The 12,633-nt window shown below is 42.6% G+C and overlaps 1 protein-coding gene across 2 annotated transcripts; it reads right to left on the reverse strand.

Annotated features, from left to right (window-relative positions):
- Window positions 1–321: 321 nt before the first annotated feature.
- Window positions 322–12,255, reverse strand: crlf1a (cytokine receptor-like factor 1a). Of its 2 annotated transcripts, none has more exons than XM_028395590.1 (9): window positions 11,743–12,255; window positions 9,117–9,395; window positions 7,338–7,467; window positions 6,739–6,908; window positions 3,408–3,565; window positions 2,278–2,352; window positions 2,061–2,154; window positions 1,133–1,317; window positions 322–1,034 (listed from the first exon to the last, which is right to left on the reverse strand). In XM_028395590.1, the coding sequence occupies exons 1-9, from the start codon at window positions 11,813–11,815 to the stop codon at window positions 1,011–1,013; spliced, it is 1,188 nt and encodes a 395-aa protein (XP_028251391.1). In that variant the 5' UTR covers window positions 11,816–12,255; the 3' UTR covers window positions 322–1,010. The 2 variants fall into 2 exon arrangements, with proteins under 2 accessions (XP_028251391.1, XP_028251392.1); XM_028395591.1 differs by having other exon boundaries at window positions 1,129–1,317.
- Between the last annotated feature and the right edge of the window lie 378 nt (window positions 12,256–12,633).

A 12,633-nucleotide genomic window follows, 5' to 3' on the forward strand; every position in this document is an offset into this window, starting at 1 on the left:
CGTTTTGATAATTCTGTGATAACCTGTGCCTGAAAACTGGAGTTAAATCCAAAAAGACGTCCTGTGGCGTCTCACTGACCTTTCACCTTTCATCTGCAGTTGGTTTACATTAAAGTTGTTAATATATTTTATATTTTTAAAGAAATCTTTGGAAATAAGCATCTTCCACTGTGTCGTTGCTTTCATGATTATATTTGTTTTCACCTTATTTCTATGTAAATCCTGTTGCTTGGACGTGTGTCTGCTTTGCTATAACAGTGCACACACAGCTGTTTCCTGAACATATATATTTATACAACACCATTAGAGATTGATTGCAACTTCAGTCATCGTACAGTCTTTACTAACTAAACATAACTTAAAAATTAAAACTTTATACTTTAAATATGCTGGTACAATTCAGTACAAAAATAAAGGCAGTGAAACGTTTCCATACACAAACACCATCAGTCACATAGTGTCACTCAGAAAACAGAGGAATCCTGGGTGGACCTGTTTGGCACATTATACAATATAAAACAAAGCATGAATTACAAATACTGTATGATAATCTGTAACTTTGTACACAGTGAAGGCTTTGTTTGACTGGAGTATCCATGGATGCTGAACAGCCACTAGATGGTGCTTTGGATCCACAGGAGAAAACCCCAAAAATGTCACAGAATACTTTTAAAAACAAAGAAAAAAATGCTCGATCAACATCTGTCTTTGCTGATGTCCGAGTCGTTCATGCTACAATGTGAAAGCAGAGACGTCCACGCAGTATCCGTGATGAGTTCACCTTCTCAGTCCTTTTTTTCTAGTGCTCATATCGACTGGAACAGATGCACAAATTGGAGAAAATCCCACAGTTTTTCTTTGGGTGTCCTCTCACGGCACAAATAGTCCGGCGCAAATTGTCTTTATAATTCCGATATACGAATACAATCTCTTTTTCTCTCATATAGACACTCACACAGACAAAAACACACACCCGCTCAGTTCTTTTCTGCTCGTAAAGCCAGCATGTGCTATGACTTATCCCCTTGGAGAACCTACATTTAGAAGAGACAACATTTGTTACACATCAGTTTTTACATTGTTTTGTGTACATGTGCGTCTTCATCTCCCTGCGTTACTGATGCTTACCTACCTGGTTGCGAGCTTTGTGGGATTTCTGCATCAGCACTCTCCACTGGTCGTACAGCTTCATGGACATACTGCTGCAGCCGTAGGCGTGTTTCCGCACCCAGCCGAAAAACTGCTTCAGCTCCCTGCGCAGGGTGGAGTTGGAGTCTCCACTGGACTTTGAATCACAGGAGCCCGACATCATTCTCTCTGCAGGGACAAAAAAATAAAAAACAAAGACAAGGAGGTGGAATTAAAGTGGCTGGATGGATACTGGTGCAATTTAAAATCATCCAGAAATTTCCAGGAAAAAAGGCAAAAGAAAACACAAACTGTGATGATTATTCATTAGTCTGAGAGCTTTTATGGGGTATAGTTGATGGAGCTAAATTAAAACAGCAGAAGAACCAACATACTATGTAGTTGATGTGATAATTTCTGCATCAAGAAAAAGAAAAACAACAAGACAAAAGTGTGAAGTGAATCCTCCAAGCAGCTGAGAAAAGCCTTTATTTCTCTTGGCCCCAGTCGGTCTGCTGTTTTTTTTTCTTTTCTTTTTTCCTTTGCAGAAAAACTTTAGTTTTTATGAACTGGGTTGTGTTTTCATAGCTGTGGTCTTTATTTCGATCAGTTGTGATAACATTTTACACAGCTGGAGGGAGCAACACCCACACTGCCCATGACTGTGTGCACGGAAGCGCAGACTTTACATTTTTTTCTCTTCATAAAGAAATGACTGCTACAGAAACCTTATTTGATTTGCTAATACAATACAAGACAAAATAGACAGTCTAAAAGGCGTGAAGCAGCACCGACTTCTCTGTGCCAGTGTGAGAGGACTGTGGGGTACCAGGTACACTGTACTATGAGTGTTTTTAGTGCTGCAAATTGGCTCTTAGAATTGACCAAAATGACCAGAAAAGCTGAGATTGGGACTCTGAAAGTGTCCTCACCACTGTGGGGTGTGGAGGCAGCAGTGGGGTGGCTCCACTCACTCCAGATCCCGGCTTTGCGAGAGCCGTAGATGCCCACAGGGTTACAACGAACCTGGAGAAAACACAGCATTTATTAACACCGGCCAAGTATATTATTATTATTATTATTATTATTATTATTATTATTATTATTATTATTATTATTATTATTATTATTATTATTATACCAGCATACCTGGACAAAATACACCGTTCCGGGTCTCAGTCCAGCCAGCCTACAAGAAGTCTGATTCCCGACATCATCCATAACCTACAGGACCAAAGACACAAACAGAAGAGCTGAGCGCTGGAGGTCCGACCGCAGTATTAAATACCAATGGGCATAAAGTAAAACACGGGGCAGAATCAAGATGCAGAAAACACAACCGCAAACCATGCACAGACCCAAACATGCATGAACACCACATTGTTTTGTGGCTCCTGATCAGCATGTTTATGAAACTATTTTAATGCAACTGTGCCTGCTGGGAAAAATCTGTTCTCTGTTATTTATTACAGTCAGAGCTGGATATGCTGGGACGCACACACACACACACACACACAGGTACCTGAAGACAGAGAAAGAATGTCTCAAATGCTGCAGTAAATAATCTTGTCTAATAATCCTGACTCTCTCTGGCATCCGGTCTGTAAACACTTGTTAAGAGGGACTCCAACAGAAAGCAGAACATGGAAATTACAGGCATCAGAGTGGGCTAACGACATGATGTGGAGGAGCCAAATAAGCAGAAGTTACAGCCGAGCGTCTTTACAGCCATATTGAAGACATTAACAGCTGAGATGTATCCCTCCATTCCTCAGCATGACCTCATGATTAGGGCCGGTTCAGAGGGAAATGGCGCTTTGTTTTCACCAGCAGCCCTTAAAGCCACTTGAATCCGAGTCTCCTCCTGCTGAAGTGTTATCATCCCTCCTCCGCCCGCCGCCTCTCCACTCCTCCTCCTTTTCTTTTTCCACTTTGCAAGTAAAGACTTGCTTACATTACATCGGTGTAATTCCCCCTTAATTACAGGAGAATCTTCACTTCTTACCCAGAGGAAAATGATTTCTGGGAAGCACTGTCTGCACGGCTGCAGATCTTACACTGGCTTTTTCATTCATTAGAGGCTTGTATACAAATGCATACAGTGGCTTTGGCCTCTATTTTACCTGCTTCACCTCTAGATTTATGACTGATTAAAACGTTTGACCGGCCCAGCTATTAACTCATCTGACAGAGGAGGCCTCAATCAGACCAGATCAGAGGTGATCAGGATGAGAAACAGCTGGAAGGACTCATAAACACGTCTCCTTTTCGTCCTTTACCTTCCAGTCTTGGCTGTCCTCCAGCCTGTAGCGGATCTGGTATTTGGCCTGGAACAGGAAGTCTTTGAGAGCAGGTGGAGCCTCCCAGCGAACACTCAGCTGATCTTCCAGCTGCCCGACACGACTGACAGTCACACCTGATGGAGGATCGGTGGTCACTGGAAGAGAATGTTTATGAACATATATCAGCTTTCTTCGTGTTCTGTGCTATTTGCTAAGAGAAAAGGTGCATTTTGTAAATATGTGTACCCTAACATGGAACGTTAACATCCAGAGAACCAAGAATTTTAACAACGGCTTGCTTAGCAAGCACTGGAGATTAGCTAGGGTTGGTTTTTAGCTTAGCATTAACCCCTTGCATGCCTCTGCTTCCTCACAGATCATCATGCAGGCTGGTTGTTGGATGATTTCTGTTACGTTGATGTGGCGTATCGAATGTGAAATCTTTTAGAGCACTTTTCATCTTTGAATCTTGCAAAACTTACACCAAAATGTACAAGTACAATAATTACATAGTGGCAGCAAAACAATTCTAACACTGAATCCTAAAACAGGCAGGATTGCTTCATTTTATCCATAAACCTTCAAACTCTTAGCTTCAGGGCTTCTTCCTACATCCTAAAGTTAAGTTTGCAGGGTCATCAAACCCTTTCGGTTTCAATTTAAAGCAGTAGGGGTGATGTCTTCATGTGTAACAGCACATTGTAGGATCGTTCAGCGTTGGCGGAGGTCTGCGGTCTCTGGGTGCTTTTTTAGTTTCTTGAGAGTTGACTCGTGTGAGCCGGAGGAGGCTTTTTTCATCTGACAACGATTATAGTTTCAACAAACAAAAACACTCGGTGACAGGACCATTATTTCAACTTTACTCTCATTTTGTTTAGGAGCTTTGGAGATGATTTCAGTATCAACGTCGTCGTTTCTTTAAACAAACAAAAATAGGGGAGAAGAAGATGGGAGAGACTCAGCAGAGGGGAAAAGTGGGGGTTGACACGAAACCTGGGGTTTAACAAGTAAACTGAAGATGGCGGCATCTATCATCGGAAAAAAATTTTTTTACAGAAAAAGTGGTCTAAAACTGTAAGAGTGAAGAATCTAAAGCTCAGGTAGTGCTTAATGCAAATCATCTGCAATAAGATAGAAAATCAAGGTATTTATGAACTACAAACTACTCAAATAAATTAAAAATTAGATTATTCTATCAAATGCAAGTTGGGAAATTGTTGGGTTGGTTGGGTTGGGTTATTATTTTCAATTTTAGGCAAAAGAACAGCAGGCAGATGTGTTTAGAAAATGTTTTTTGCCATTTACGCATTCACAACAGCAACAAATAAGCTTTAAAAACAGCTTGATTAAGGTCCTCTTATCGATATTTATTAGAACATTTTCAGTAATATGTATAAAGATCATTAATTTTAAGATAATACTGCTAAAATAAAAGGACAATAATAAATTAAAAATTAAAATGACTGCAGCCACATGCTCTCCTTCTCTTCCACTGGATGCTTAGACAATGGTATTTATCATTTAAAAAAAGAGCAGAGCCATTTGTCCTCAGATAAAAGCTTTCCCCTGTGCATTACATGCATTTGGCGGTAGAAGTCAATGAGACATGGCACCTCACAGATGAATCATTACTAACATATGTCGCGTCATTCCTCAACACGTCATTGTTTCGGAGTCAGACAGCCGTACAAGTTCCCTCTAGCCTGTCGGCTTGCGGGGCTCCCCGTGTTTGAGGAATGCAGAGGTGTTTCCGCCTCGCCTTCATAACTGATTGGACATGACCGTCGTGACTCACGGCACCTCGAGGCAGGTGTGGTTGTTTTATGACCCACTGCTGTTGTGGAAACTGAATGAAAAGGACGGCCGGAGAGAGACAAACCACCCACACACACTGTCTCCCTCTCAGTCTCTGTGCCTGCCTCTATACTGTTACCAGGCCCTGCCCGGCCCTCGGGGTGTGTAAACAGGTGTGTGCGTGCATACATTAGTAAAAAGAAAGGGATTACAGCGTGATGGTTTCCTCGCCCGTGACGCGCTCGCCTCTGAAACTCTATATGGTCTTCTTTCAGTGCACCGTTACGACTGAACCATGTGAAGAGTTCCAAGCTAATCAGGTTGTATTATTTCAGGTCCAAGTCTTAAAGCCTCAAAGCCTGAACTCCTCGGGCCTCGGGGGCCTGTAGCCACCTCAGAGACAGGATTAGTTTGGAGGATCAGCCTGGAACATTCCAACCCTACATAAAAGGGGTTTAGCAAGTGATTTTCTGTGTGTGTGTGTGTGTCCAGTGAGCATTAGTAAAGAGAAAATGAGCTCATCTAAAGCGAGGGCGTTTCCAGTCATCACACACCTACCGCTGCCCAGGTGTGGGCAAGCATGTGGGTTAATAATGAGAGGAATTCAGCCTTGCTGCATGCTCCGTGTGCTCGAACTGCGCTAACCTAAGCAACAGACAGCAAAACAAAGCTTTAAAAGGGAACACTGCTCAGTTCTTATCAGTGTGAAGCCAGATGAGCTCTGAGCAACCTACTCTGAAAGTCAGAAGTCACAGAACTGGAGCCAATGTCCTGTCCGCGGGAATACGAGACGACGATATGAAGGGATGTGATTCTGCTTTTTTTTTACAGCTAAAACTAAAATCACGAACGCCAAGAATGAAACGCTTAACTGACACTTTCCCTTCTTGTTAAGATTATTAAATAACTTCTTCCACTCTGGGCTCGCAAAATGTGAATATTTTTACATTTCTGTTAAAGAGGGAGGTTAGAATCCAAGCTAGTCTGGCTCTGTGCTAACTTAAAATCACTGCTGCTGGCTTAGAAAAAAATAGATCTGGCACATAACTCTCTGTCAAAACCACAAATTGTTGTTGTTACACCAGTGCTTTTGTATAGTTTGAAGAAACGTGATACAACGTGCTAATTAATAAGTTTTAGAGGTGCTGGGAGGCATCAAATTCAAGTCTTGTCACACTTTTTTAATGCTAAGCTAAGCTGATGAGAGAGGGGACAGGGATATTCTCATTTTACTTAAGGCCAGAAAGCAAATCTGTGTATTTCTGTGGAATTAGATTACCGTAACAAATCAAGTTGATTGTTTGGCGCTCTATTTGCTTTGTTTGTTGTCTTTAATTTTATGTGTATAAATTGTGATGATAAGCTGTAGATGTGTGTAACCAGGGAGGAGACGCTTCGTTTTAAGTAGCCAAAAGCCTAAAACCTTGATAACCTCTGCCCTGAGGCCTCATCCACACTGAGACATTAAGATCTAAGCCCTGTAAGAACAGTCATTAAAGCAACAGGGTCAGAGTTCATTCCTTCTCACACTCACCCACGTCTAGGATGTCAAGGGTGATGACATCAGAGGTGGCCCGGCCCAGCTGGTTGGAGGCCTCCACCCAGATTTCATATGGTGTGAAGAGGTGCAGGTCCTGCGTGATGCTGCAGGAGTACGGCTGCGTGTGAGTGTAATCCTCACACTCTTTCTCCGTACCGTACCATCTGAGAGGCAGAAAGAAAAAAGAAACTTCTGAACATGCTGCTAACACACAGCTTGGTGTGTCATGTGTTGTTGGTTATGTGTGTAACTGGCACTGGAGTTTTTTATTAAGTCTTTATTTACAGTAATAAGACATCTCCATGCAGCTGGTGTGCCCGTGGGCACCGCATGTCACGGCGTTTCCCTTTCAGTGCCGATCAGATTATTTAAAAATGTGAATAGAGCTTTACAGGCCAGATGAAACTCATTTACAGAAATGCATTGTTCCCAGATGAACCTGTTTTTCTAATTCTGGAGAATTTGACCCTTTTTTTAACTGTAAAATGGCGACCAGTGCTGTTATTAACAATCTCAGACCATTGTTGCTGTTCTCATTGGTCATCATTCTGCCTTGGTTCAGTGGATACTTGCTGCAGTCTGCAGGTGTATACCTGAGTTTGTACTTGAGCCTGTACTGCGTGCTGATGTTAGTTTCTCCTTTCCCTCCTGGAGCCCAGCTGCACGTCAGGTCTTTGGTGTTCCTGGACCAGCAGGTCAGATTGACCGGCTTCTCTGGAGGCACTGAGGTGGAGATGATGGAAAGAAGCAGAAAGAGAAGAAGACGGTGGAGAAAGAAAGAAAGAAAGAAAAAAAGAAGGTGGAGTGAAAAGTGGAGGTCAGTGAGGATACATAGTTACCTCCAGTCATTACTTCAGCTGTTTCCTACAGAGTGTAATTCACACACCAGTGATGTTCCTCAGAAATTGCAGTTTCTTTCTTAATTGCTCTGTGTGTGCGTGTGTGTGTGTCTGATTTGGTCAGACATGGGATTCCTGCCAACATTCTTTGTCTCTCAGAACACAGGGTGCTCAGCACTAGTGTCACACAGAGATTAAGATCCAGACTGCATCTGTGTGTGTGTGTGCATGGAAGGTGTCTTTTTTTGGTTACATTTTTGTGTCTCCTCAAAAGCCATTTTTCATCTCATCACCTCTTAATGTTGTTTCTCTGTGCAGGAAGAAAAAAGTGTGTGAACGTGTGTGTGTGTGTGTGTGTTTTAAAGCCATCATTTAATTTCAAACCTCGTGAATGAGGACATTTTTGGAAAGCGAGGACATTTTGGCTGCCTCTTGCTTCTTCAGATAGCTTTTTTAAAGGTTAGCTCCAGTTCATTTCAACATGGCTCTTTTTTTAAAAATTGGATTCTTATCAGTTTTATTACCGGTAATACTAATAATAACAATAATAATATAAAATGGTATTCACCAATATCTGGGAACATAGCGATGTCTATTAAAAAGGAAATCAGATGAGAAAGTGAGCAGTAAGATGATCATGCAGGTTTTAAATGAACATAAATTACACTGACGAGAAAATGATTTTACAGACTGACACAACGCAAGACGTCTGCACAACCTCAGTGTAAAGTGGTTTGAATAATCTCTTCTTTATCTAGCTGATCTATCTGCAGGTTGTTTTTTTGAACCCGGCCATCTGTTCCTGGCACATACCATATAGTCATTTTGCTGAATATTGATATATGACTATATTCATATATACTAAATGCGTGAGTTTTTTAAGACAAAACTTGTGTCTGTGCAGGAAGTGTCTAGCTTTAACCAATAGCTGTTGTGTGATGTTAGCATAGCCCAGGATAAACACTGGATAGGATAAGATTAGCCTGAATTTGTAAAAGCTCATAGTCACAAAAGCCCCTGTGTACTGATTGGTAAATTATGTTTTTATTATTTGCTGGACTACTCTTACAGTTTCATGCTAAGCTAAGCTAACCATTTTAGTTACTATGAAACAATGCAATTCAACAGGGCCCCCACTTCAGACATGTAAGTCCAGGTCCTCACAAGTATAGAGGTACAAGCATGTGTGTTTGTGTATGTGTGTAACATGTCAGGCCCTTACACTGTGAGTGATAGTGCGAGTAATGGACCACACAGGTGGTCAAAGCGTCTCACAGTGACACACTCACTGAGGCCTCTGGCTGGGTCTGGAATACTGAACATAAAATCCAGCTACGACAGCACAGGGACGCTTAAAAATCTGCCCACTACTTCCTTGTTGTTTCCCTTTATTCCCATTTCCTTTTCATTCCTCTTGTCTCTTCAGTGTATTGCTCCTCTCAGTCCTCTCCTGCACTTTGTTTTGATTCAACACCTCCTCACACTAAGGTAAACAGACACAGATTATTTGAAAATTCTAAATTTTAGACTTACTCCCAACGTAAAGACAGGAGCCTGCCAAGATGTGTCCCTTGTGGTTGTGACAGACGAGGTTGTCCCCGGATGTCTGCCTGGACGCGTTGAGTCCTGCCAGTGCCAGGCTGAGATTAGTCGGGCTCTGGACTCGGTAGAGGGAGCTGGGCAGCTGTTGACCGTTCAAAGTCCAGAACAGAGAGCTGGCATGGATGCCAAGCTCGGGGTGGACCCAGCAGCTGGCCGTCAGGTTGGAGCCCATGCGCAGCACAGGGTCCTGGGGGTAGATGATGGCTACATCTGGAGGACAAGAGGAGGTTAGAAGAGGTTCACCGGATGCAAGACACGCCTGGATGCAATCCTACATGACTTCCTCTTTTGTATTTTTGGTGCTGGTCCACACTCACTCACTAGCATTAAGTCCTTTTCACACAGTCTGATCACGGCACTGGTTTGCCACATTGTTGACTTTCTTTTTGTGTACTTTCAGGCCAACTGCAACTGAAGCTTGAGTGGATTGTATTGATGTACATTGTCTGAGTTACAGTAGGAATGGATTGTGCTTAAGAGAAGAGAAGTGAAGTACTTCAAAAACATGTAAGTTAGATTTCTATACAGAAATGACTGAGCAGCCATGACTGAAAGCATCAGACCACTACAAATCTGCGCCCGAGGCCACGTCTTTTCAGCCACTTCACGCTGACAGACATTGTGTGGTCCTTTATGAAGGAGCCGCCTTTGAAGACCTTAATAATATTAATATCATAACCCCATCTGGGGCTTTGACACGGCACATTTATTATGCACACACACATGAAGTGCAAACAAACACATGCACAGAGGCTGGTCGTTTTTTGTCACTGGATACGGTGCACTAAAGGGCAGCATGATTAGCCAATAATATGCTGATCCAGCTGAATAACAATCAGTGTTTATGTATTCCAGGCGCTGAGGACGGGACATTGCCCCGGAGCGGCGGTGTGAAGCCCTCTTGACACCCCTTCTTTTGCAGTTCAAACACTACAATGATAGACACAATTACAGCTGTTTATTGTCTCTGCTCGACACACTCACTGCAGGAAATGGCTTGTAAAATATTATTTGTTTGGAGAAGCTGAGGCTGTTCGTCAGGGCAGGGGATGACTTTAACCCCGTGATAGATGAGGATGGAGTTATGAGGCGAGTTGTTTCAAGTGTGAGGGGGGACTTATGCTGTCAGCTTTTCAAAAGGTGCACGACTGTTTACCCAATACAGCCTATAGACTCTCCTCTGTCTGTCTTTACAATAGCTCTGAGATGTGGAACTGTTGTTTTTTTGAGGGACCAGTGCGAACAAGCCAAGTGGAAGAAGTCACGCAACATTTAGTCACAATGAGCCATGCAACGTCATCTGAAAAGAGATTGAGGAAACAGCAGCGGATGTTATTTTTTAGTATTTTTTTTTAATGGATTTAGCTGGAGAGAGGAGAGATTATCATGTCTAAAGTCAAATTAGGGCAGGCACAGGCAGGAGACAGGGCAAAAAGTTAATTTCAGGTTAGAGGCCTCTCTTGGGAGTCAAATATTTGGTATCATATCCAAGATAAATGTCTCATTATTTGCTAAGAAGACACATAAACTTTATACGATTATGAGCAGCACTAAAAACTAATGACATGCTGGTGAGAAAATTCCACATTTACACTGTTTTGCTTTCCGTGGCATCTGTAAACCACAGAACTCTGAGTGAAAGGGAAGCGCCATCCATTATTACAGTGAATAAAACTGTAATGACCTATTAGGCCCTATAATAAACAGCAGGGGAGCTTATGATCAAGGCCCTTTGTCTCCTTTACTTTCTTTTATTGGTGTCTTTCAGACAGGATGAATGAGAGGAGCTCCTCTGTGAGGAGCTGCTGTTTGCCTCTGAGCTCGCCATAAAAACTAATCCGGCCACTTAACCCGGGTGAAACGTCCGTAACTTTGATTTATTTACGTTATTGTGCATTAAGCTGGTGGTTAACATTCTCCAAAACCCGAGCAAGTGATGTCACCGTGCGCTCTCTCCATGTGTTAAAGGAATTATGGCCTGGACTTGTTGAAAATCAGCCTCACGGGAGAGCAAGGATACAACCAATATACTACAGCAGGAGCACATCAATAACAGCAGCTGTCAAATGTCCAACTTAAAAAAAAAATATATATCCAGAAATCAAGCAGAGTGGGTCCCAAAGCAGGGGAGCTCTTATTATGTAAGAATCTGATGAATCAGTGTTAGTTCTAGTTTCTACTCTAGTAACCACTTCATTTATTGCAGTTTTTATTCATTTGTTACATTTGTTTTTTGCATCCAGCATTTTTTATCACACACTCAAGTTTTTTGTGTTTTTTATGACAGGATTAACACACATGAAACCTTATTAAAGCTCCTATTTTCCCTGCAGCCTGTTCTAATACAGTTTCAATGTGTTGCAGTGCTGTAATAATCCACTCAAACATACCAGATCAGGACAGTGTCACGCTCTGTTTACACTGAGTGACACCTGGATTAAACTGCTCCAAAAAGGCAGGCCAAACACCCCAAACCCCACCGACCCACTGTCCCCCAGCAAGACCCTGACTTTTGCGCATCGAGGGACATCTGTGTGTGTGTGTGTGTGTAGCTTACGTGTGGACAAGGACAGCACGCCGGGAGTGTGCAGTGTGAGGAAAACCAAGCAGAAGTCCAGCACGGCTTTCATTTTTCCAGCAGTTTTTAGGTCTGATGTCTGCGCTGATCCCTCGCCCTCGTGTTGTTGTGGTGTCGCCTTCTCCTTCGATCTTGGGTACAAATTACGCACAGTAGGAAAGGAAGAAAAAAAACAGCACGGGTTCAAGGTCCCGGATTTTATTAGCCCAACAAGACAACAGTTGGAGTGAAGGAGCGCACTTCAGGAAAAGAAGAGTGACCCGCTGGAAACAGGCGCAGTCTGAGGAGAAGCCATGAAGCAGCTCGTCTTTGGTAGAAGCTTTGGAAGAGTGCGCGTCCTGTTTGCACTCTTTTCCCTTCTTCTTCTCTTAATGCTTCCTGCAGCTAAATCATACACAAGTTCATACTTTCTAAGCCCCTCCTCTCTCTCACACACACACACTCACACACTCTCTCTCTCTCTCTCTCTCTCTCTCTCTCTCTCTTCCCACACAGTCGCCAGTCATTTCCCCCTCTTCCCGTCCTTTCCCTGCACTTTTTTTTTCCTCCAAGTCTCTCCCCCTCTGCAGTGATGGGTAGGAGAGTCAGAGCCATTCACTTTCACTGAATCACTGTCTGTTACTTTCCATGCCTCAGGTCTCTGCTTCACAGTTTTTCACCATGGGAGGCTGTTGAGTCAGTGTTACAGGAAAGGTGGCCAAAGTGTTTTGTTTTCTTCATTTTACTTTAGACATAAAGACCTCTTTGTTCCCACTTTATATTTTGACAGTGTTTTCTCAGTTATGATGAATCTGGCAGCACTCTATTATCATTATTATATACTTAAATCCACCCCTTAGATCTTATTGATGTGCAGTAAGTTAGGAAGCA

This window comes from Parambassis ranga, chromosome 22, assembly GCF_900634625.1.
Source record: "Parambassis ranga chromosome 22, fParRan2.1, whole genome shotgun sequence".
In the NCBI taxonomy this organism is placed as follows: domain Eukaryota; kingdom Metazoa; phylum Chordata; class Actinopteri; family Ambassidae; genus Parambassis; species Parambassis ranga.